A 26963-nucleotide genomic window follows, 5' to 3' on the forward strand; every position below is an offset into this window, starting at 1 on the left:
AACCATGGGGAGTTGAAGTTAGGAATACTTGGACTTAAATCCTTATACATTGTGACTATGGGCACTTAAAGTGAGAGGGTCGGACTCCAAAGATTCTAAAGACCATTCCCGCTCTAAATATGTTATATTATGAATTAAATATCTCAGAAATATTGAATGTATATGTTTTGGAAAGGAGTAGAGGTAGTTCATCCAAGGCTATATCATATTGGTATGAAAATAGCTACCCTGAGGATAGATGCTGGCCTCAGGGGATGATGTGACCCTAAAATTATTCCTAGAATCATATTATGTTTTAGTACTTGTATTTAATTCCCACATCTTTTAAAAATGAGTATTTAATGGCAACATGTGCTTATAGTTTGTAAACATCTTAGTACTTAGGTGGTGAATAAGGAGAAAGATGTGATTAAATAGAGTTTAATGAGAAGTCATATTTGTATTGGAATATGACTTCTCATTAAACTCTATTAAACTCCCACTAAAATTATTTTCTAATGGAGGGCAGATCATGTTTTAGTGAAATCTAACTTCTATCATATCTTTTCATGTTTTCAGAATGATAATTTACATATTTTATTCAACCAAGGGAATGGGACAATGCACTACACAAGTGACTAGATCATCAATCTGAACTCATCACAGTGGCTTGTGGAAAACAGTATTCATGGGAATAAGCAAAATGAATGCATAGTCAATGCAGCAAGAGGACAATATTTCCCCTCTTGCCTATAGGCAAAATAATTTTATTATCTGGGCAAAGGTTTTGGACATCATTTGGCTATTGAGATTTTTTTTTATCATAAAGGACAAAATATTTTTCTTTTCAGTTGTGAAAGAAAAGTTCTGCAATAGCAAGTCAGCTCTCTTTTAGCTACTGGGAAGATTCTGGGGGATTATAACAGAATTTGCATGTTGAGTAAAAGCTGGCCCTTTAATAGCAAACCATCAGAAACCCTAACCCTAACCCGACTCTTGGGCATCCACTGCCATGTCATGAAGGACATCTTTTTGATGTTCTCAGTTAAATATTTAAATATTATAACTGACTTATATGATGTACTAATTATATCAAGCTATGGGAGAAAAGACAATTCAATGCTAGGAATGACCATGTTCTTCATAATTCTTGACAATAGGGATTAGAAATTAAGAAAATAATGTGTTAATGGGCATTTATAAGAAAAAACCGACAGTTTCAATATTAAGTATTTTTATGCCTGAAAAGGATAATCTTATACTCAAAACATTCTTTAGTGGATCAATGCATGAGAAAATGTTGTATATTTGCCATATGGACCAAGACTTATGATTTAAAATAAATGAATTTTTATTTTATGAATTCAGGACTGCAATCTGTTTATAGAACTTACCTTTTACACACTAACTAGGAGACTAAGTATGAAATACTTCATATATTGGTTGAGTAGCAGTATGAAGCTTTTTTTTTCTTTTTAAGGTATACACAGGGTATTTTACACTAATCTAATAAATGTCTATAAACAAGGTTCCTTCTTTCTTCACCAAACTGTTATATAAATATGTCTTAATATAAACCTTTGTAGAAATAATTTGGCTGTCACCAGATTCCAACTATTAAACAAGTCTATGTGAAACCTTTATAGATGAGCAGATGAATTCACTGTCATTTGGATCATAAATAGCTGCATGCTGAATGGAATCATATTTCTTGATCTAATGGAGAATATTTTGGCATAACAATCACTTTCATGTATCAATATGGAAAACAACTGTGGTGGCATGTTAGTATTGAATAAATATGGAGGGTAGCTCATACCTTAAATTCCTCCAAGATTTTGTAACTTTTCCCATGATATTCACAAAAGTTTTTCACTTCTTTGCACTCAGGACAGCATCCATTATGTTCCACTTTAGTACATTTTGGGTGAATTTTAGGGCATTCTGGTTGGTCACAAACAGGTCCATCCAGAGCACAGACACATGGACAGTTGGAATGCCCTGGGAAAAAACGTTCTCCCAATTTGTATACAAAGCCGCTGTCATCCACACACCCTTTCCCTCGATAGTCATCAAAGATCAGATTGTCATTACTCGAGGCCTGGTCACCTTCATCAGCAGGGTAGTCTTCATGATTGATGGCAGCTGGGGTGACCAAACCAGAGATTACCAACAGAAGTATGCAGGCTTCATGAATAGGAAGAGCCATCCCCCTCCTCAAAGACTTCTGCATATGGTCCTAATATTAAATATACCCAGCTGCTTCCATGGGAATACCGGAGGGGTAGGCTGAAAACAAATATTTAAAGAGAATAATTTGACATATTAAAAGATAATATAGTCAATTAAGGCCATGTTCTCAACCTGTTTGTTGGGATTGATATTATAGCTTTAAAATCCCAAATAAAAGGAGTTCAAGCAAATATCTAGTCTTCAATTTGCAGTATAGAGAGTAAATTTTTATTTTAGCAATATAGTAACTAAAATTGATCCCTTCAGGAATTATTTTGCCCAGGAAATTTCAGTTCAGGTTTAACACCTGGATTTCACATATTACTTTGACAAAGATAGAGATTTGTTTCCTAAGCCATGAATAGATGAAATGATTTGCCTCTGATTAGTTACAAGTAGTTCAAAAGCATTTCAATGCAATCTCTGTTACCTTAAACCTTGGCTCTTTCCACTGTTAGAATTCAGATATTAAATAACTCAGTGTACTACAACTGAGATATCGGTGTGAGAAACCCAAATCAGAAAGTAATAGAACAAAATTAATAGTTGAATGTAAGTTTAATTGTGTTGGAAGTAGTAGAAAAGGCCAATGACCGTCCTTTCTTTATGCTTACAAACAAGGTTTTACAGTATTATGAGAACAGATTTATAGCAATAGACATGTGTCTGGGTTGTAAAAAGTAATCAGCAGTGAAACTCACACCTCTATTCCACATAGGAAAGAGAAAGAAAAAGGAAAATCAGGGAAAACATGCCTTTAAAAGATGTGATAACATGCGTTATGTATTTTGCTGTTTAAATCTTTATCTCCTTCAGGAACTAAGCTTCTAGAGGGCAGGAGAGCTACCTCTCTGAACATTATACACAGTGTCTAGAACATGATTTGCATTTAGTAAATTTATTATTAAAAACAATGCAAATGGATAGATCCAGTTAATATTCTCTGAATACATGACTTTTCCCAAACAGATTTAAAAATCTTGATTTTGGGTTATTTACACAAATGAGCATGCAAATTGATTTTATTAAAAAATTTTAAAATTGCAATGAAATAATTCTCATCATAATAAAAATGCCTTATAGGTGATTATTGACCTTTCAGATATAAAATAATATTAACTAGTGTCTGAAGTACTGGGAATAGCTCATACTTTAATGTTCATATTGAGTAACTCACAAAAAGTCATAGGGACATAAGGAAAACCTTATCCTCGATAAAGGAAGTAATAGACAAGGGAAAGACTTGTCATATAATGCATTTGCCAATTTCATCTTATGTGCAGATGGTATGAAGAATATAAATAGCATATTTTCAGTCCTTTTGTGTCATTTATGTTTGAATTAATTTTCCAAATCATAACTAAAAAATGATAACCCATTTTCATGCAGCTTAAAATGTGCAATGGATATTTAGCAGATTTTAAAAATGCATTTTCATGAAACTTTTGAGTAGATATTATATTAACTTATGCATTTTTTAGTGAGGTATGCAGATTCAGGCAATAGTAAAATGGAAGGTAATATATTTACACCCTCTTCCTGAAGGGGAAATGTTCTCTAATATTAGGATTCTTTGTGGATAATGAATAAAGGAGGTGAATCTCCTTTAAAATGTCAAAAATAATGAGTCATGACAGAACAAGAAGATGCAAACCTATAATCTTTCTAGAGAAGCTGCAAGAGCCTATTGACAAAGCATTTTTTTAACTAAATGATTTGTAGTTGTACCAAACATTATACAAGCCTTTGAAAAACACAAACCTATTTTACTAACTGCAGGATGAATTGACAGATCCACCACATATTTAGAAAGTTTAACTTTGAGAAAAAGGAGCTATTGTGCTTCCCTGTAGCATTCCTCTAGTATCTGTAGCAACATGCAAGATAAGCCATGTCAAATTCACACAGAATTCTGCTATAAAAAGACATAGACAAATCTGGTCTATTCATTTACAAGCTACAGGTAGGCAGCAATTTACCATACTATTGTCAATGCAAACTTAAATAGAAATGAGGGATACAATTCACATTTAGAATAAAATAGCAAATATATTTCTATCCATGAAATCTAGTTTGTAAACCCTTATTTCTCAATGTAGGCATTCAAAACAGAACAAAGTTCTAAGGCTGCCTAATAAAATAAAATACACAGCAGTCATCTTGATAGCTTGTTTGCTCAATAACAGTTTAAGACTTCATTAATTTAAGTGAAAGAAATCTTTATTCAAATAAAATATTTAGGTAAAGATCTAATAAGTAAGCGAACACTGGTACACTGAGATCATGCCATAGCTGTACTTTGAAAAAAACCACATCTAATAACAAATGACTGCATCTAATCCTTTGAGAAAACAAATATAACTTGTGCTAATAACATATACTTACCTAATCAGTATGGAGGTTAATGATGTTGGTAGGGTCACAGGCCAATATGAACTAAAAGGTTAGATGTGTTTTAGTAAAGCAGTTTCTCTTTAATTACCCGAAGAATACATTTTTTTTTTCAGGGATGAGTTATAGGCAATCCCTTTTCTCTGCCTCCCATTTCAAAACACAGTAAAGAGGCAGGCAGTCTCCCGCCCTTCCAGAGAGAAACACAGCAGACACACATAAGAATTAAGCTTTGGACCAGTGTTCAGAATTCAAAGCAAGAAGCAATGCTGTCTCGTCGAAATTCAGACTCCCGTAGTATAATCATATTGAACTTAATTTTAGGATTTTCTCAGCTCCTTCTATGAAATTTCCCAATTGATTGCGTTTCTTCCAAACACGAGATCCTTTGCACAGTGTTTGTAACGGCAGAAGAGAAAGGTGGTTTGGTTAGCCTTTCAACACCACAAACAGCAACAGTATGCTGTATAGCTTAAAGCCAGCTCCTCCTGAAATACCCTCCGCATCATCACAATATGCGTCTTCAATCACCTCTCACAACAACAGAAAATGCTTACAATGGATATGAAGCCAAGGAACAACTTTAGCTTGATTTCTGCATCAAAGAAAGCAGTTTGCCCAGATTGCCGCTTTGGAGCTCAATCTACCGGCAGCCGGGATTTCTTCAGTACCACGGACAGCGCCAACAGCTGGATTCAGCGCGCCGCACCGCACAACACCAATTTCCAGCAGCACCTTTTAGCCAGCCTCCAGAAAAGACCAGAACAGAGACTTTCTCTCTTTCTAGTAGCACTTTTTCCTACACCAGAGACAGATGCGCTCTTAAGGGGAAAGATTTCCTACAAGTGCATGTTACGTATTTGCATCGAACCACCCTAAAGCTCCCCAGATCAATGTCATTATACATAATGCATTCTTGGACCGGCTGCAGAGATGTGTTCCACTCGGTAAGTTCCGGAAGTGCCTTGTATCTAGATTTAAGCCATCTGCAGTCCCTGATTATTATTAGGAGATGAGGCATGATCCCTGCCAAGGCATTTTTGAAAATGAAACCTCACTGTTGATATTTGAACCTCTGACTGCAGAAGGACTCCCAATGCTGCATGATTAAACTTCGGATCTTCCCCCACACAGCCTGGATTTGGTGAAAAGTAGGAGAGTTCTTGTGGCGTTTGTTCAGTTAACATTAAAAACCAATCTCTTGCAATTCATCTAGTCTGTCATTAGGCGTCATTGTAAAGCTATTTCTCCCCAACCCCTAAGCAAGACAACGTCTTCTCTAAATTCTTATAAAACGGGGGTGCGGGGAGGGGGGAAGGAGAGGGAGAAGAGGATGGGAGGAAATGACCCAGTCTCAAATAAATAAGCAGAAAGTTTTAATTTTATTGTTGACAATATACACACCAGAGTGTATCCGTTGCATGTTATCAGGCAAACCACAAATATTACCTTCTAACATATTTAACTAGTCGCTTACTGGCACGGAGCTCTATAAGACATTCCGACGTAAAAGTGAATGCCCTCTGCAGTGTGAGACGCTGATTTTCAGGACCACGTTCGAACAGTTCCGTCAGATCCCCCAGAAAATAGGTTCTCTCCATCGTGAGAGAATACTACGCTGTGCGCTTCACTCTCATGGCCCATCAGTTTGCGAATCTGACCTGATTTGAGATCTAGCAAATGGATAACCCCATTGCCGCTTGCCTGAGCTAAAACTCGACCTGAAATAGAGAGAGAGAAAAAGAGAAAGCAAAGTTTCATTGGAATGGATATAGTTTGTAAATAAGGGAACGTTACCGTTCTGTTTCTAGGGCGATGCACCAAATTCTCCTTTATGTTGCCAACTACTATGGCATGTGGAATAAGAACTGCTTTATAGGAAATAATTTGAACCCAATGTACTATAAATCAATAATGAGACTATTAGATTTGAGTGATTAAATAAATTTAAGGATTTTTACTTACTCTTTCCACAGCAGAGAATTTATGGAACTTTTTTTTTTTTTTCTGAGGCAATTGGGGTTAAGTGACTTGCCCAGATTTATGGAACCTTTATTTTCATCAGATTTACACAACCATTTTTTATTAAGATAGACTTTTTCAACAACTTTAGAGCAGAACTATTGATCAAAGGACATGCACAAAATTCACAATATGTGTTGCATGGAGAAGTTTTAGAGAATTTAGGATTTCAAGTTTAGAAAGTTTACAATTATTTATGTAGATTTTGTATAAACAAATTGTCATTCCACTTTAATTTAGGTTGCTTGTAAGCATTGCACATGATTCTTTATTTTAAAAACTGCTAATTTTTAAAATTAAAATTATGGTAAAATTCATAAATTTCAGTTTCATAAGAAAAATCAATAATTTCATCACAAAATTGTTTAAGCATTCCAACTAAGCTTGCAACTCATGCCCCTAGTTATGTAAGACAGATACATATGGGATAAGGTATTTTCAAACTAGTTATAGCATCTTTCTTAAATGTGAGTTTTCCTTCAGGGGACCTCATATCACCATGAAACTTGAATTAATTTGGTCACCAAGAACTCAGTGAAGCAGTTAAACTGTGGATTTTGAGATTAGAAACAGTGGAACATTCTTATTTAACCTGAAATTTTGGAGGAGTAAGAAAGATATGAGGTTTTCAACTTGACAGTCTAGTGTTCACTTAGGAATCATTGCCATCACACCACTTTGGTAGATTCCCATAATGTCTTGTCAAAATCTGAACAGAAAATGTCTTTTGATGATATAATAGGAAAAATAAATGCAGTTTGTTCTTTTTGTAAAAAATCCTATGCAAAATCATTTAAAAATACTCAAACAGTTTAATCACAGGCTGTCTCCAGTGGTCATGGATATCTGTAAAGGAGGGACCAATGTGGAAGTATAGTTAACCATGATAAATATGACCTATTTGCAAACCTTTATAAGTACTGGGCTTCTTCATCTAGAACAAAGCCTGACACAGCAAAGATTCGTAGGATGGATTAGGGTGTCCAAAGCAGCAGATGTGAATATTTATTATAAACTCTCCTCCAGTAAGTCTTTGCTGACAGAAGCATTACATATGGATTTCACTTTGAGCCAAACTCTATAGGCAATTGCTGTTGTGACTTTTCTAAAAGCCACACAAGTAACTTATTTCTTGTATTCTTAATAGCCACAGCTGGGAAAGGGATAAGTGTTATTTCCAGTCTTTTAAATCAAGGTAAACAAATCAAGGACCCATAAAGAGAGAGAGGAAGATTTAGAAGCCATTATCTTCATGAAACAAAATTCATCAAATGAGCACCTGAAATATTTTACTGGCTGAGTTTATCAGACCTCTTAGGAACTTTAAAAAAGTTTACTCAATAAACTAGAGAAGAAAATAAATAATTAGGGCATGATTTAGAACTTTGTGAATAATCTGACACCACTCCACAGCTGCCCCTAAATATCTGTGCTAATAAATATTTCAATAATTGTGCAGATGCTGACACATTTATATTAACTTTTGCATTGTGGGGGGTCTCTGTGTTCCATGTTATTAATGGATTTATAGAAAAGCCTCATAAATGTATCATTATACCCCTCCTTACATCATTCACATTGAAACAAAAGGTGCCACACCATGGTTCAAGCACAAAATTTTCTAGAGGTAAGGCTGATGAAAATGATGTGGGCCAGAAGATTTGGGGTAATCATTCATGAGGCTTTGTTAATCACAACACAAACATTTAACTCGTATAAATGAATATAAGCACTAAAAAACTAATGGAAACAGAAAATTAGATGGCATTCCTCCCAATAAAATAATCAAATACTTAAGAATTGATATCATTTCTAGGGAAATAACACACTTGTAAATATACATATAGAGATATTTCTGAATACACACACACACACACACACACACACACACATATATATATATATATATATATTTGCATTTCTACATTCACATGCACACACAACTTTTTGTTCATTTATCAATTTAAAAGAAACACGATGTTGACAGAACACTAGACTTAATTCACAGACCTGGGGTTCAAGTTTTGGCTTTGTTATTTACTTCCTTTAAGACTGAGTAAGTTACTTAACTCCCATTTTCTCATTTTTAAAGTCCTTTTCATAGCTAAGAGTCCACAGAAACACAATAATTTTCAGACAATGAATTATATCAGGTCATTTCTAAGCAAACTGCTTTTGTTTTCACTTTTTCTTTAATAGAAAATGGTAATGTAAAAGGAGAGAAAAGAAAGTTCACAAAATGGAAATTTTAAATGTTGCCTTGTAATGCTTATTGTGATGTAAATGTATTTCTTTGTAAGATAGGAAATCCTATCTTATGAAAAGTGAAGAAGTAAAGTATTTCATTGCTGGTTAAAATATTTTTATTAAAATATTAATCAAAACAAAGTATCACTAAAACAAATGTTCTAAAAGCATAATTATGATTGAAATATGCTCTTGGAAACTTATTTGCCTAGCAACTTGAATACTAAGGGAGTCACATATTACAAAGGCAAATACCATCACAAAATCACCCACATCAAAGGCATGTGATGAAAAAATAACATATAAAATTTATAAGTATACATAATATGCATATAATATTGGAGAAATATTTAAACGGAAAACTAGTTTAATTGACATAAATTGACATAAACTATGTTTTGACAAATTTGACTATTTTCCTAGTTCTAGCCAATGAATATTTTTGATATTCTATTGTGTATAAGACATTGGGAAGCATTTAGCCAGCAGATGGATTTAGCACCATTCATGGAATGGCTGAGGATAAATGGTCAATGGTGACAGGTATGGGTTATCTTGTAAGTACCATAATGGAAAGAATACTGGACTTGGAGGAGGAAGACTTGCTAACCTTCAAGATGAAAGATGCAGGACAGGTCGGTTTAGCTTGTTAGACTTTAACTTCTTTATTTGTAATATGAAGAAAGTTGTACTAGATGTTTTTCTAAAGTTATTTTCTAGTCAGATAACTAACTAGGAATGCCTATCAGCAGACAAGCACCATATATTCAGTTGTTGGAGCAAGTAGCCTGAAAGTTATACTCAATTGTAAAGGGAACATGAGAAGAAGGAAGGTGGACCTAGTCCTGTACTTGTGTGTGAAGAGTTGAAAAAGGCCTTGAAACTACCCTCCATTCACCACTCCACTCTAACATTAATATGTTAAAGCTGGAGAATATATTTAAGAATAATCTAGTCCACCTTTTATTTAGGAAACTAAAATACCAGAGAAATTAATTTGACCAAGGCCACAGAGAGATACTCACTTAACAGTTATTGAAATTGAGATTGAGTTGATATAAAGTAAAATGTAGCCCTTGTCTTATAGACTTAAGAGAGAAGGCTAGAGCTGGAAGGACCTTAGAAACTACTTTCCCCAATCTCTTTTTTAAAAATGAGTTTCAGAGTTAGTGTCAGGGCAGGGACTGGAATCTATGTCCCTTAATTTCCAAATCATGGGCTTTTTCATTTAAGATGGTGAATTTTGACCTTTCTCAAGGTCCTCCTTCCAAAGGGATTTTGCTTTTGTGACTCCAGCCCAATAATTATACAGGTAGGAAGAAAAAGGTGTTCTCTCTCTTTCCAGGCATCAAGAAATAACAAAGAAAGTTTTAGAAATGGGGTAAAACTCTGAGTAAAAAGTTCTGGGAATGGAGGAACCAGAGATTACCCACAAAATTACTGTCCTCTAGGCTCAGAGGTTATATCTTTTCTTTATCCTTGTCTCATGCAATGGGCAACCTACTCTTATTGTGGGTATCTGGGGATCAGGATGCTATCTCTGATTGGCTGGAATGTGTTGTAAAGGAGTATGTGGGTACTAAGGTTATCAGGATCAAATAGGAGTCACTAAGGAGTCTAGGTGATATTGCTAGACCAAAGATTAGTTTATTTCTGTCTCTACCCTTAACTGAGGTAGAGTTCAGACTGCTTAGAGTTCAGCCACTGTCAATGTCCATTTCTCTCTTAAATCAATAGACTCTTTCCCTGCCTTCTGCTTTAGAAGAATATGAGGTAAGGGAAGTTAGGGTTCTAGTTCTTAACATTTTAAAATTCTAGTTATATGTCTTTGTATAATATAGCTAAGTAGAATAATGGGGAGACTGTTAGGACTTGGAATCAGGAAGACCTGAGTCAATCTTTTCTCAGACATTTACTAGCTATGTGAGCTTGAGCAAGACATTTAATCTCTCCCTGTTTCAGTTTTCCTATCTGTAAAATAGAGATAATAATGACACTTGCCTCTCAGGACTGTTTTAAGGATCAAATGATATATGTGAAACATTTTAAAACTTTAAAGTACTATATAAATGCTAGTTATTATAATGCTTTATACTCTACCATGGCTGCAGAGAAAAAACTTCATTGGTTTATCTGAATATGATAGTAAACTCAGTTTTTCTTTAGCTCTCTGGTAATTAAAAACTCATATAAGACTTTTTTTTCTGTAAAAATCTTTCACATATCTTCTTCTTCTCCTCACTCAGTCAACACCAATGGGAATTAAACTAGAGGAACATATGATAGACTTCTCCCTATTTGCCATGTTGCCAACTTTTTTTTGGCTAATTCTAGGAATACACCTTGGCCTAAACTACAGCTATTTACTCTTTTGGAATCTTCAAAACTGAAAAACTGCAAGAAGACACTCAAATTTCATTCCCAGAATGATTCTATAAATAATAAGTTTCTAAAAATGATGATGATTCTTTATTGTGTACTTTTCCCCACTATTTGTAAAAATGAATCAAGGATATCATTGCCAAAGAATTCTCAGTTGGACTTGCAGAAATACCTTGAGAAATAGAAAATATTTAGTAACTTGATTTCATAGGAAAAACAATAATAATCATGTCAAATATTAGTGACATACTATGATTTAATAATGAAATGATTAAAAACCCTCAAGAATATCCAATTTTAAATTGTGAATTAGACAAAATAGTAACTTTATTAATTTTGGAACCCTGTTTAATATTATTTTAAGTCAGGCAATTTGTGAATAGAATAGCAACAAAAATTTTGAATGTAGTGCCTAGGAAGCTGATTACTTGAAAATTAGGGGTATTTTCTATCATTAATACTGTTTTTCCTATATACTTTATTAATTCAATTTCACAGATCCTTATGAACACATAAACCTGTTTTCTAAGGAGCTTTTCCTAGGGAAGAAAAAAAAGTAATATAAGACAAACGCCTATTAATTAAGGAGTCAAATACTTAAGCTTTTTTATAGGCAAAATTCTTAACTTGGACATCCCTAATAGAGTTGTCCTGAACTTGATGGTCCATAAACCATGTGTTCTCTTTTCAGGGATCATTAACAATAGATGTCTTTGATGAAACACATATTGCTGAATAGTTCCTGATAACTAATACATTTTCAGTTGAGTATGTTTTAAACATTATTGTTTTTTAGTGAAACTAATATAGGTTAGAAATATTTGAACATGTGAATATAAAAGGATGCATTTTTTGGGGTGGGGTGTACTTCAGGTTTCTTATTTTTGTATTACCAATTATGCAAGTTTGAAAATTATGCAAAATATCTAGAAGAACTATTCTAGAATCACTGAATTTTTTAAATGTTCAAAAAGTTATTTTGGGGAACAAAACTCAGATTCATAAAATTTGTGAATTGAAATAAAACTCAGTGGCCATAGAATCTGATCTATACATGAAAGATATTTTCACTATAATATATCCAGCAATGGGGTCATCTAGTAACTTAAAACCCTTCCAAGAAAGGGGAATCCACTATCCCCCAAAGTAGGTCACTCTACTCTTGAGACTAGTAGCTACAAGGCTGTTCCTGACATGGAACCTAGAGTTACCTCTTTGCAACTGTTATCTATTGCTCCTGATTCTGTCTTCTGGGACCAATAAGATAACAACAACAAATAAGAAACAACAACAACAAATAAGAAATAACACCAACAACAACAGCTAGACTTTATATAGCAGTTTTAACTTTGCAAAACAATCTGCAAGGAGACAATACTAGAAGATAAATATAATAATAATAGTAATAATTATAATTTGCATTTTACAGATAAGGAAGCTGAAGCACAATCCAGTTAAGTGACTTTCTTAGAGTTACTTAGTGTTTGATGTAGGGTTTGATTTCTGGTCTTTATGTCTCCAACAACAATACTTTATACAAAGTATCACCTCTCTGTCTAGTCCCTTCTTCAAATAGTTAAACATAGATATCACATTCTTTGAATCTTTTCCAAACTAAAGATGCCTAGGTCCTCCTATAATATGGATTTAATGCTTGAAAGATCTCAAAACCTTTCAGCATCCCAGTTGTCTTCCTCTGGACATTCTCCACCTTAATAGTATTTTTCTTATGCTATGTTTCTTTGGAAATAAACACAAGGGTTTATATGAGGTTTGAAGAACAAAGAGTTCAGTGGCCATATTATCTGGCACTGAGGTTGCAGTTAATGCAGCCTAACATTGTATTTATTTTTCTTTTTGACTTTCACATTTCACTATTGAGTTATGTTGAGCTTCTAGTTCATGAAGAGATTTAGGTCTTTTCCAGAACAATTATTATTTCTACATGTTTCCTTTATCTCACATTTATGAATTTTATTTTTTTTTGTATCAAGTGCAAGACTTTACATTGATCTCTACTGAATGCATGCTTGTTGTACTAGGTTCAGCCCAGTTCTCTAGTCTGTCAAGAACCTTTTTGGTCTATCCTTCCCAATTTTGTTCCATATGAAAATCTGATACCATACTATGTCATCATTTTAGTTATTTAACAGTTGTTTCTTATAAATTTCTGTCAAAAACTAGGAATGATGAGTCATAATGGAAACATAAGACATGTATCTTATGTGATAGGTTATCTTTGATATGGGAAAGTGGCTTTGGGAGCTATGATAAGGATGTAGGTGCCAAATTGACTTTTGGGGGTTCTAGTCGGTGAAGGCCAGAAGACCACAGCAAAACTTTTCTATTGATGTTGTAGAAGAAAGCCTCTCAAAATCTACAAAGAAGTTATTCTTGCTTTTTGGACATTTAGATGAATAAAGAAGGCACTATTGGCACGTCATCACTCTCTAAATACATCAGTTAAGAGTAATTCATCCTATAACAGTTGTGGTTTTAAATTAAAGTTCTATTCCAGAGGATCAACAGTTCCAGGGACTTCAGATAATCAAGGATAGTATGTATTATAATTACAACTCTTGTTCTTGTTATATAAGATTGGTAATTATTTTGGAGGACAAATAATCAACATTTACCTAGAAGTTTAATTTCTTTTAAAAATTTGTTATTGAATTTGTTATTTCTCTTGTAGAAAAAATATTTAACATGGTTTCTCTTCATGAAGTATTTTTTTTAAAGCACTAGCTAATTAAGTCCTGAATTAAATGTTTAAGAGTCTAGGGGGAACTGCATTACCTTCCTCTCCCAACTCAACCAATCTATACTTACTCTATTATTCAAGCCATCAATGCTGCCTGGTGACAACTATCTAAAATGCTGGTGTGCAAGATCTCTGGAGAATATGACTAGTGTCTGAAATGTATGCTTTGTCAATTAAAATCTAGTTTAGTTATGATACATGTTACAATTAACAAATAACATTGGGAAAATAACATAAATGAGAGTAACCAGTATAGTTTTCAAAAAATTCTTTATCTATGACATGATCCAAAGAATTAAAAGTTACTGTCACTTAGAAAGCAACAGAGAAATATATGGTGGCTATAGAACAAGCTGCAACATGTTGCAGATAAAGAGATTTGGTGAACTACAATAAAAAAATCACCATAAAAAAAAACAAATGTTCAAAAAAAGAAGGTGTACAATGTTTCATTGTTAGAGTAGAGAATCAGCCTGTATGCTTGCTTTCTTGCTCTTTTTGTAATGTTAGCAGAATACAGAGAAAAGCCTTAGTACATTGTGTGAAGCATCTTGTGTCAAACCTAAGGAAGGACACAGAAAAGGGTAATAGCACTGGTTAGGCAAACATGAATGGCTTTCAGGAAACATCCACATTGATGAGATCTCAGATCCATTTAAGCTTTTGAGAATGTCCCAAGAACTGTGCTAAGCATACACTTCACATTTAATCTAAAGCTGGTGGTTGATGACAGATTGATTGTTTTCACCTGGTGAAGGTACCAGGGCAATTATCTCCTAATTTGATTGACGTACTCAATCACCCCATGCTTACAGATTTTTTTTGGTCCAGACTTGTGATTTCATGGAATAGGGAATGTCTGATGAGGCCTTTAGCTCTTCTAGTCCACATCAGCAACTATTCTGGAACTCTTCTTATTAGAGAGTTGCATGGTCACACTTAAGAGCTTTTAAGTGATTTAGCAAGGACCATGCAATCAGTATGTGCTACAGGAAGGGCTTGAGCCTAGGACTTCATTAAGTGATGCCAGAATTTTATTCACTATACTATACTACCATTTAAGGAGTAGATTATATGAATTAATGTGAAAAGTAAATGAGAAGGAAGGTAGTATTTGATGTAATGATTGTTGACTAGAGGCAACTATGTGGTAACAATGAATCTTAGAGACAGCTTTGAAAGTGGGATGTGTTAAAGGGGATAAGATATTGTCTATAATACATATATATGTATATATATATATATATATATATATGTGTGTGTGTGTGTGTGTGTGTGTGTGTGTGTATGAATTTTACAGAATATTTAATGCTTAGTGTAATCCAGCAGTATGAGGTGGCAATCAGAAAAGGTAAATCAATCTTAAGCTTCTATAAGAGAGTCACAGTGGCTAAAAGAAAAGACATGATATGAAGAGGTTGATTTAGATGACTTTCAAGGTTTCTTTAGGCTCTTTAAGTCTGAGATATATGAACTATGATAGAATCATTACATTTTGCCCAGACTATACCACCTTTTGTTTATCATGTTCCATTTCTGATCCCATGTATTAGGAGGGACACTGACAAATTTTACCTCATCTAGAGGAGGGTGACATGATGATGAAGAAATTTTGCTGTATAAATAGTAGCTGAAGTAATTTTGGATGTTTAGCCTGGAGAAGAGGCCTAGAGGGGACATGAAAGCTGCCTTTAAATTTTGGAAAGGTTATTAAGGAAGAGAGAATAGATTGTTTTATTTGGTCACAGGAAAGAAGTAGGAATAATTGCTAAAAAATACAATGAAGTAGAGATACTAGTTTAATAAGGAAAGGCTTCCCAATAGAGCTGTCTCAAACCGGAATGGAATTTTTCAGGAATTAGGAATTTTAATATAACTGGAGGGTACATGATTTTTCAGATAATTTCTTGAAAGTATTCTTATTTAGGTAAAGTTTGCACTAGATCACTCCTAAAGTCCCTTCTAACTTTGAAATTCTATTACTCTATAAGCAAGAGTTCAACCTTTGTGTAAGTTTTGCGAGTAAAAAAAGATTATCAATGGTAGATCTTTTATTTCTTTAGTTGTCTATCCTCTCTTGCTCTTGTTCTCTTGAAATGATTCTGTTTGTTTTCCTATTTTCCTTCTTCAAATGAGTATCAGGTGTATTACCTGACTATATATCTGAAGGAGTTCTGTGAACCTTTATCTGGTCTATTACTGGGTCCAAATGCCTGCTGATAAATTTAGCCAAGGTATTAGAGTTACCCATTAGGTCATTAAGTTCCACTTACACATTCTCATAGGAAAGAATGCTAGATTAACAAGAAACAAAAAAAATGGGGAACCACGGAGAAATAGTATGGTAAATTCTCATGGAAAAAACGCATGACTTGGTCATGGGGCACTTCTGAAGAGATAATGTATTTGGGCTTCCATAAAGGTCATGGCTACAGGATAAAGAGAGGTACAAGAATCAGGCAAAACAGAGTCATTAAATGGGAGATAAACTTGGAGTAATCTAGAATAATTCAACAACCATCTGACAATATAATAAGCAGCTACTATAGGCAAGGTCCATAAACTCACATAGAGCTCTGTCCACTATATTTTTTCTGGCTATTGTCAAGGGTGAGGAATGCCAAAAATTTTGAAATTTGGTATCCTCTATATGGATTGTACACTTTAGCTATTTATGGAACCTAAAACTCTATTAGTCTAAATATTGAGCAAACTAAATATAAAAAGTACTCCTAAAATATAACCCAATTGAAAGAAAAAATCTTTAATATAAAAATACATAAGTGAATTAATTAATTCACTCCAAATAATCACATAGTATTACCATTTTTCAAAAACAGGTCTTTTTTATGGAAAAAACCTGTCCTTTTATAAAGTAAATAATAAAGACATTTTTAGCAAGCAAATATGCCATTAGAGACATTTTAAAAGTAGTTCTATGGTTTACTATTTACATAGGGCAATCGGAATTGAGTTTCAGAACAAATATATATATATAAGTTTGTGGGACTTCCTACCTTGACCAAGGCCTAATAGACTTCAGATGAGGAGCAAAGTTAAGTTCGTGGGCTTTCTCATGAATTGAAATACAGACAGGAGGAACTGGTCTCCCAATTACTGGCAGTAGAGGCATCAGACTCATACTTATTTCGCATGAGTTGGGAGTTATGTGGACAAAATTGTTTTTTCTTCTATTTTTGCAGGTGCTATTGGGGAGACTGGTGAAAATTTAGCCAGGTTGATGGAATTTGGATTATGATTATGGATCCTATTCAGATTTCATATAAACTAGAAAAGGGGGGAAAGTACAGCCTGTATTATGACCAATATGGTAGATTTATGTGGAAAAAACCATTGGGATATAAAATATGAATAGGTTTCAGTCTTAGTTCTGTCAATAACTATGTGTCCTGGCATAAGTAACTTAACCTCTCAGGATCTCAATTCTTCATTTGTAAAATAAAGGAGATAGTCTTCAATTGCTAAGGGTTCTTTATAAGTTCTCTGAACCTAAAAAAAATTATACATGACTTAAGGGTATGTCAAGGTGTATGAAATCATTAGGAATCAAGTCAGTGAATTATTCATTTCCATTTTAGTCTCATTTTAGCTTCAGTTGAAGTTGATATGATGTAGTTTATAATGAATTATAGTCATCCAACAATCATTTTCAATCTAGATCAGTTCAAAGAACTTAGAATGTATCTCAATTGATTATAGGGAAAAATCTTGAATAGGTATTGGGTTATAGATTTAGAAATGGAAGCTGTGATAGAATTCATCTAGTCTAACACTTTCATTTTACAAATGAAGATATTGAAAGCTGGAGAGCTTAAAGGATTTGTCCAAGATCACAAAAAGAGTAAGGCTGGGGATAGGAATTAAGATCCTTTGCTTCCAAATCCAGGATGAGGCTGGCTCTCAATCTTCTATGCCAGGCTGCTTCTAATCTCATCCTTATTTGCACCTTGTAATAGTTGTTTCATGTTTGTATATCTTGTTTTTCTTTAGCTATTTCTACCTATTCAAGGATCTAGTCTTTGCCTTCCATTTCTCTTGTATACTGTAGGTCACCTCACATATGAAATACTAGTTGAATGAAAAACATATTCTACCTGTCTATGTGCTAAATTTGAAGAGGACAGAACTAATATTTTAGTAATTGTTCTAAAATGAAAAATAGATAAGTATGATTTATTTAGTCAGGCAAGGAACCCAGCATTCCAGAAAATCTAGAATGCAATCATGTTATTAAGATGCGTAAACAAGTTCAAGTTTTTATGATGTATGAATCTCTTTCTCTGGTGGAATTAAACATATCTCTGCAGGGTTACAAAATCTGGAATCTCTAGATTCCCATATACAGTGGTTTATGTGAAAGGTATACCAAGTCAAGAGAGCCAGGAGCAGATGAAGAATCAGACTTTTTTGGAGGTTGGGGGGATAGCTCCGAGTAGAAGGGAAGGAACAGAAGTAATTACTCTCTAATTATCCTGGCTTTCTCACCCTTACCAGCCATGTTATTTTGAAAAGGAGCTATGTAACTAGTAGTAGACACTAATGTCTAGCAGGGAGCAGAGGTACTCCAAATAAATTTGGATATAAAGAAGCCATCATTTGAGGAAGAAAGAAGCTTCAAAGAACCCCTGGCAGTAGACAACAGCTATGTAGAGGAAGAGACCCTTGGAAACAACCACCCAGCAGAGACACTGCGTGTAGTCTTACTCAGAAGATTGTAAGCTCCTTGGGGGTAGGGACTGTTCTTTGTCTCTTTTTGTATTTCCCAGAGCTTAGCATAGTACCTGGAATATAGTAAGCACTTAATAAATGTTTATTGATTAATTGAGTGTCCCCAAGGGGAGTTATGAGAGGTATAGAATAAGAGATTTTTAGATCTCAAAATACTAGAAGTTGTTTTTGTCTCATTACCACTGTGATCTAAATTGGAACCTATTCTTCTTATAGATGCTAAATGTATTTGTGATAGAATGCATTCTAGAATTAGGGACAGACTGTTTTGCAGTTACTGCTTTAACTAAACCATCTTAGTAAATGCCTTTCTTAAGAAATAACTGATTCTGCAGACTGATCAGTAATTGGAAGCACATCATCTTTACATAGAGATTTGCTTCAGGAATGGACATCCATTGGATACCAATTCTGGAAAACCAAAATACTGGTTGGCCCCTGGGAAAATAATGTATAGGTAATAATACAGTATTCTTCCTAAAGTACTGCTTTATCAAGTTACTCTCTCAAAGTTTATTTCCAATGTCTTCTAAATAACATTGCAACTCTTTTTCTAAACATTCAGAGCCCTCTAGAATCTGGCTCTAATCTTCCTTTCTAATTCTATTGACCATTACTCCCCCATATAAGTCACTATTGGCAATTATCCAGTTAATATCTATGGCATTCATTCATGTTTCACCTGATGTTTATTATCAATGGGTCGTTGAACAGCTTTGTCTTTGTTGTTATATCTTTCAAAGAATCTTGACTGATTTTGATATATGGATGGGAGACAACTTGCTGTAAAAAACTGTAAGAATTTTGTTCTATTGAATCAAATGTTTTTCTTTGTTATCAACAGATGATAAATACTATGGGATCTTATATTCTCTACGTCCTTCCATTATTGTGGTGCATTTTAAAATATCTTAAGTGAATTAATAATTTGTTATGATCATAAGTTTGGCTCCTTGTAATTCTACTGCTCAGAATACAGCTATTTAAATCTATTGCAGCTTAACTCCAAGCCAGGGCTTTGGACCTGGATAAATGTTCTATTAGAAACTAGAAAAACATTAAGACTCAAAGAGATCACCAGCATTAACCAGTTCAGCAAGTCAATCATCAAGTATTTATTAAATTCCTGATTTATGTCAGGCATTAAGCTGGACATTAGGATTACAAAGACAAAAAATAAAACACTTGTTGCTCTCAAGGAGCTTATATTCTAATGGGGAAAATCAATCTATAGACATAGAAGTATATATCTATAGATATATCTATATATATCTATATATATCTATATACTTCTGTGTATATGTATGTGCATACATTTGGGGTATATATGTATGTATGTGTATGTGTGTTTGCATATATGTAATAAAAGGACATTTTCATTTGGAGGCAATAGCATCTGGCGAGATCAGGAAAAGTTTCATTGCTGCTCCCATCCTGAGCATGTTTTTGGTTTTAAAAATGGCATTCATGCCTTATGTGATGCATGCATTTCATACAAGTCCGATCTTGTTTCTCTTTTCCTAAGAAGTCCCTAACCTTGACCCAATGACTCTGAGACCTTGACCCATTCTTGCTAGTTCTCCTAGAGAGAAGTCCTGTCCTGAACCCCTTTGAGAGCCCTGTGGTAGAGTCCTGGCTATCTGCTGCCAAATCTTATTGATGGGCTTGGCTGAATACCATGGACTATTTCCTGCTAAACCCTGGTGACTATATATTAGTTACCTGTGCTTCCCTCTGATAAAAAAAAAAAATGAACTTAGAGTTAGATAGGCCTGATTTAAAACTTGCTTCAGGTAATTTCTAGCTGGGTGACTCTTGAAGAGCCACTTAGTCTTTCTTCCTTATCATTAAAGGGCATATTGGATTCAATATTTCATAAGGTCCCTTTCTGAGCAGCTAAATGGCACCATAGTGCATAGAGTTACAGGCCTGAAGTCAGGAAAATTCATCTTCATGAGTTCAAATCCAATCTCAGACACTTAACAGCTTTATGACTCTGTTTAAGTCACTTAACCCTGTTAAGGCAGGGAAAAGGAAATGGCAAATCATTCCAGTATTTTTTGCCAATAAAAGCCCAAATGAATCATGAAGAATCAGATATGACTGAAAAATGACTGAACAACAACAATAAAAATTATTCTAGCACAGACATTGACAAAGGGCACAACTGGCAAGAATGGATCAAGGTCTCAGAGAAACATGGTGTTGTGTCATGTTCTAGGAATATAGAACTGAAAGACTAAAATAGATTTTTCCCTCATGGAATTTACATTCTATTGGAGTAAATGTGAAGTTTACAAAAACAAATAAGTAAATAAGAAATGTATACAAAGTCGAAACAAAATCATTTTCATGGAGGAACCCTTAAAGCTTGGGAGATCAGAATAGGCTGCAGATAGAATGGGGCACTTAAACTGAATTTTGAAGGAAGCTAAGGACTCTAAGAAATACAATGAGAGAGAGAAGGCTGGGGCACTTAAACTGAATTTTGAAGGAAGCTAAGGACTCTAAGAATACAATGAGAGAGAGAAGGCTTTCCAGGCTTTGCAAAGGCATGGGATCAAGAGAAAGAATTTTGTGTAGGGGGAACAGTAAGAAGGCCAGATTGGTTGGTATGAAGAGTTCATTAAGGAGAGATGTACTATCAGCCTTTAAAAGAGGGCTAGAACCCAAAGCAAAGGAATTTTAAAGCCACACAAGGGGGATTTTGGCTCTTTGGCAGTAAAAGGAAGTAGTATATCCCTTCATTTTCCTGTCTTCTATGCTTTAATGACATTTCATCTTCTGGTCTACATTTGTCCAGATGCTCCTATTAAAATGTCTCTATATCACTTGCCTTGCCCAGATAGGTCTCTCTAGTCCTGGTTCTGAGCTGCTTTCCTAAGTTTCATTCCATTGTTCAAGAAATGTAAGCATTAGCTCTAAAATCTGTGTTATTTTTGAGCACTTTACGGTATTATAAAATCCCAGTTATTCATATTATTCACATAGCACTTGTCATCTGCCACATTGTATTGTCCTTATTTATGAGTATATCTAATAGGCAATGTTATTTAGTAGAAAGAGCACTGAACTTGATCTTAGGTATAATTTTTTTCTTTCTGATCTTTACTAATTAGCTGTGCAACTCTGGGAACATTCCTTTGTTTCTCTAAGTCGTCTTGTCCTCATCTATAAAATGGGCCTATTGTACCTCCTAGAATACAGGAATGGTAGAGGAACTTGTTTTGTGAACTGTAATTTGACTTATAAATATTATTTATTGTTATCACCATGATCAGAGTGTAAGATTCTTGAGAATCAGGTTCATGGTTTATCAACTCTTTTGTCTCCCATAATCTTCTCTGTAAGGCTTTGTACATGATAGTTGGTTCATAAGTATTTTTGTTCTCTGAATGAATGTTGAAAACAACATTACTTTGGTCTTGGTTAGAGGTTCCTTCCAAATGCCTACTAAATGACACCAGTCTCTCTCAGATACATGGTTCAAGTTTTTGTTGCCTTACTTATCTATACCAGGAGTTATAAATGCTGGATTTATTTCTCCTAAGAGTTCAAAAAGCACTTAAAACATTATTATTATGGTTATTACACATGAAGCTCCTTTTTGATAATAGACTTCTGGTGTGTGTGGGGGGAGGAGGAATGAAGGATTTATAGGAATAGCATTCATTTTTTTCAGAATTTTTATTTCTCTTGGAATGAAACCCTGTAGGGTTTTAAATAGAAACAGGGTTCAAAAAGAGATCAAGTAACTCCCCCCAAGGCTTCTCTCCCAAGATATATTTTAAAATTTGCAACAAGTAGGTATGGTATACAGTTCTCATTTCTTTCTCAACTGAAGGAAAATGAATTTCAAAGAAAAAAAATCCATCATTATTCCACTATATTCATGAGAACATCTCCAAACCCAATTCTGCATTTGTATGTGGTATGTTTCTGCGCATGTGAAACATACAAAATTATTTCATTTCTCCTATTATAGATTGTCCATGAAAACTAAAGCAGTGCTGGTTTGTTGAAGCAATTTGCTATAAATTTTTATGGCATGAGAGAGGACCAGAATAAAAAAATACAAGATTAATTTTCTGGGTTGATATAACTATATTAAATAAAATAGAGGAACAGGACCTGGATTTATCAAAGAAAATGGAATTGAAAATTTATATTCCATGAATTTAAAAATAGGAATCATGGAGAAACTTGAGAAGTGCTATAAAGTGGATCCAAAATCAAGGTTTAGGTAACACTTTACTAGCTGCATATTCACTGGCCAAAAATTCTTGTCATCTTTATAACATTCTACATTGACAGGCAAAGAAGTTAACTGGTATTTGGCTATGGCATTTAAATAAAATCATGTTGACAGGAACATGTGGAGTATTTTTTTTTGTTATTAGAGGAAGAAGGCAGAACATTAGAGACTATTTAGCAATTAACACATCAAAATAGTAAATTGAATCCTTCTTAGAGAATATTCAAGTCTGCACTTGATAACATGATGGTATACTTAGAGAATACTAGAGAATCTGTTAAAAAAAACTACTAGAAACAATTCACAACTTTAGCAAAGTTGCAGGATACAAAATAAATCCACATAAATCATCAGCATTTCTATGTTACCAACAAAGTCCAGTAGCCAGAGATAGAGAGAGAAATTCCATTTTAAATTACTGTTAAAAATAAAACTATTTGGGAGTCTACCTGCCAAGACAAAGTCAGCAACCATGTGAATACAATTACAAAATACTCTCCACACAAATAAAGTCAAAACTAATCAATTGAAAGAATATCAAATGCTTGTGGACAGGCCAAACTAATATAATAAAAATGACAATTCTAACTAAATTAATCTACTTATTCAGTGTCATACAATCAAACTCCCAAGAAATTATTTTATAGAGCTAGAAAAAAATAATAACAAAGTTCATCTGGAAGAACAAAAGGTCAAGAATTTCAAGGGATTTAATAAAAAAATCCAAATGGAGGTGACCTAGCTATACTAGACCTAAACTATATTATAAAGCAGCATTCATCAAAACCATTTGGTATTGGTTAAGAAATAAAGTAGTCAATCAATAGAATAGGTTAGGTTCACAAGATACAATAGTCAATGATTATAGTAATCTAGTGTTTGATAAACCCAAGACCACAGTTTCTGGGATAAGAACTATTCATTTGACAAAAATTGGTGGGGAAATTGGAAATTTGTACAAGCAAAACCAATGCAGATGAGATTAGAAGGGAAGCAGTAAAGTGGGGAAAATTTTATATCCAAAGGTTCTGATAAAGGCTACATTTCTAAAATATGTCAAATTTATAAGAATATAAGTCATTCCCCAATTAATAAAAAATTCAAAGTATGTGAACAACCAATTTTCATATGACAAAATTAAAACTATCTATATTCATATAAAATGCTATAAATTACTATTGATTAGAGAAATACAAATTAAAACAACTTTGAGGTACTCTCTCAATCCTCTCAGATTGGCTAATATGACAGGAAAAGATAATGATAAATGTTAGAAGTGATGTGGGAAAACTGGGATACTAATGCATTGTTGGTGGAGTTGTGAAATGATCCAACCATTCTGGAGAGTACTCTTGAAATGTGCCCAAAGGGTTATAAAATAGTTCATACCCTTTGACCCAGCAGTGCCATTACTGGGTCTGTATACCAAGAAAATCATAAAGGAGGGAAAAGTGCCTACATGTACAAAATTGTTTTTAGAAGCTCTTTTTGTGGTAGCAAAGAATTAGAAAATGAATGGATCCCCATCAGTTGGGAAATGGCTGAACAAGTTGTGTTACATGAAGATAATGGGATATTTTTGTTTTATAAAAAATGATGAACAAGCTGATTATAGAAAGGTTTGTACAGATTTTACATGAACTGATGCTGAGTGAAGCTGAACCAGGAATATATTGTACACAATAACGGCAAGAATGTGCAATGATCAACTATGAAAGATTTGGTTCTTTTCAGTAATTCAATGATCCAAAGCAATCCCAATAGATTTTGGACAGGAAATGTCTTTTCCATCTAGAAAAAGAACTAAGGAGACTGAAAGTAAATCAATACATGCTATGTTCACGTCTTTTTTCTGTTTTTTTTTAAATATCTCTCATGGTTTTTCCCTTTTGCTCTGATTTTTCTCTCCCAATATGATCCATAAAACAATATGCATTAAAAATAAAGAAACTTACTTCAAAAAAAGACAACTCTGAGATACTACTACACACCTCTCAGATTGGCTAAAATGAAAAAAGATTTTCCAGAATCACAGATCAGAATTAGTAAAAAGAATAAAGAAAAATGCAAAAAATATGGTATTCAAATAAAACAACTCATTTTGGAAATATTTGAACAAATAATCAAATAGAGAATAGAAATGATATTGAAATTGATCATTATAATATTATCCCAATGCTTTAACCAGTATAAATTAGTTGTCAGGGCAAGGAAACCAAATAAGCTGAAAGATACTTTTTTTCAGCAAATGTCTGCTTTCTTTATTAAATGAAGAAAGATGGTGATCCCTGTCAGATTGGCTAAGATGACAGGAAAAAATAATGATGATTGTTGGAGGGGATGCGGGAAAACTGGGACATTGATGCATTGTTGGTGGAGTTGTGAACGAATCCAACCATTTTGGAGAGTAGTTTGGAACTATGCTCAAAAACTTATCAAACTGTGCATACCCTTTGATCCAGCAGTGTTACTACTGGGCTTATATCCCAAAGAGATTATAAAGAAGGGAAAGGGACCTGTATGTGCACGAATGTTTGTGGCAGCCCTTTTTGTAGTGGCTAGAAACTGGAAACTGAATGGATGCCCATCAGTTGGAGAATGGCTGAATAAATTGTGGTATATGAATATTATGGAATATTATTGTTCAAATCATTTCCAATGGAGCAGTAATGAACTGAACCAGCTACGCCCAGAGAAAGAACTCTGGGAGATGACTAAAAACCATTACATTGAATTCCCAATCCCTATATTTATGCCCACCTGCATTTTTTATTTCCTTCACAAGCTAATTGTATAATATTTCAGAGTCTGATTCTTTTTGTACAGAAAAATAACGGTTTGGTCATGTACTACTGTGTATCTAATTTATATTTTAATATATTTAACATCTACTGGTCATCCTGCCATCTGGGGGAGAGGGTGGGGGGTAAGAGGTGAAAAATTGGAACAAGAGGTTTGGCAATTGTTAATGCTGTAAAGTTATCCATGCATATAACCTGTAAATAAAAGTCTATTAAATAAAAAAAAAGAAAGATGGTGATCAAAGATAGCCCCAAGTTAATATGCATATTGGTTTATAATATCTTCCAAAAGCAAATGAAAGAATATTATGAAAGAGCTTGATATCAAAGTGAATATTGCTGTATCTGGAATCAGGAAAATCTGAATACAAATTCTGCTTCAGACACTTACTAGCTGTGAGACTTGGCAAATCATTTAAATGCTCTTTGTCTCAATTTCCCATAAAATGGGAATAATAACAGCACCTACATCCCAGGTTTGTTGTGAGTATTAAATATGATAATATTTATAATGTGTTTTGCAAACTTTAAAGCTCCATAGAAATACTAGCCATGATGATGATGTTAAGGATGATGATAATAATGATTTCTTGAAGTAGAGAAAAGCAGTAAAGGGTAAAAACCATTTTAAGAATAGCAAGATAACCCATTAACCAAAGTTATCCTAATGGTTTTAAAAAATGAAAATGGAGGGAGAAAAAAACTGATAGAAAAATGGAAAAGATTTGTAAGAATTATTATAAGACAATGTTTCCTCAGTCAATTTCAATGGAGCAATCATACTTGGTCTCTGACATCATCATCCCTAAATTGCTCACAAAGAATGTAGATATTGTACAGAGGTAGGGAAAGTAGAGGGCAAAGTGAATATAGAGGAGGTCTATGCCAAAAGGTAACACAAATATGAGAGAGATTTATGCAGGATCAATATATAAGGTATGTGAAAGGAGAAGATATGATAGGTATAGTAATAAAAATAAAAATAAAAACACAACAGTGACAAAACGTCAGAGCTTATTAACAATAAAAACAACAACTCCACAAAGAATGTTAATAACTACCGATCTACATGTCTTCTCTTGTTTTTTCACAAAATCTTAATGAAAGTTGTCTGTTCACAAATTCAGGGCATTCTTGAGGGTAT

The 26963-nt window shown here is 33.9% G+C and overlaps 2 protein-coding genes across 4 annotated transcripts in view; both read right to left on the reverse strand.

Annotated features, from left to right (window-relative positions):
• VWC2L (von Willebrand factor C domain containing 2 like) overlaps positions 1–5703 on the reverse strand; it is a 175304-nt gene extending 169601 nt beyond the window's left edge. The window contains exons 1-2 of the mRNA XM_003765955.3: positions 4597–5703; positions 1799–2268 (exon numbers count right to left, since the gene is read on the reverse strand). Coding sequence (XP_003766003.2) covers positions 1799–2212 — 414 coding nt within the window. The 5' untranslated portion in view covers positions 2213–2268; positions 4597–5703. The remainder of the gene's footprint in view (positions 1–1798; positions 2269–4596) is intronic.
• A 262-nt stretch (positions 5704–5965) lies between these two features.
• Positions 5966–26963, reverse strand: part of SPAG16 (sperm associated antigen 16) — a 1146423-nt gene continuing 1125425 nt past the window's right edge. For all 3 annotated transcript variants that reach the window (XM_031958103.1, XM_031958102.1, XM_031958104.1), the window contains exon 16: positions 5966–6323. In XM_031958103.1, the coding sequence (XP_031813963.1) occupies positions 6148–6323 (176 nt within the window). In that variant the 3' untranslated portion in view covers positions 5966–6147. The remainder of the gene's footprint in view (positions 6324–26963) is intronic.

Source organism: Sarcophilus harrisii, chromosome 3 (genome assembly GCF_902635505.1).
Source record: "Sarcophilus harrisii chromosome 3, mSarHar1.11, whole genome shotgun sequence".
Classification (NCBI taxonomy): Eukaryota; Metazoa; Chordata; class Mammalia; order Dasyuromorphia; family Dasyuridae; genus Sarcophilus; species Sarcophilus harrisii.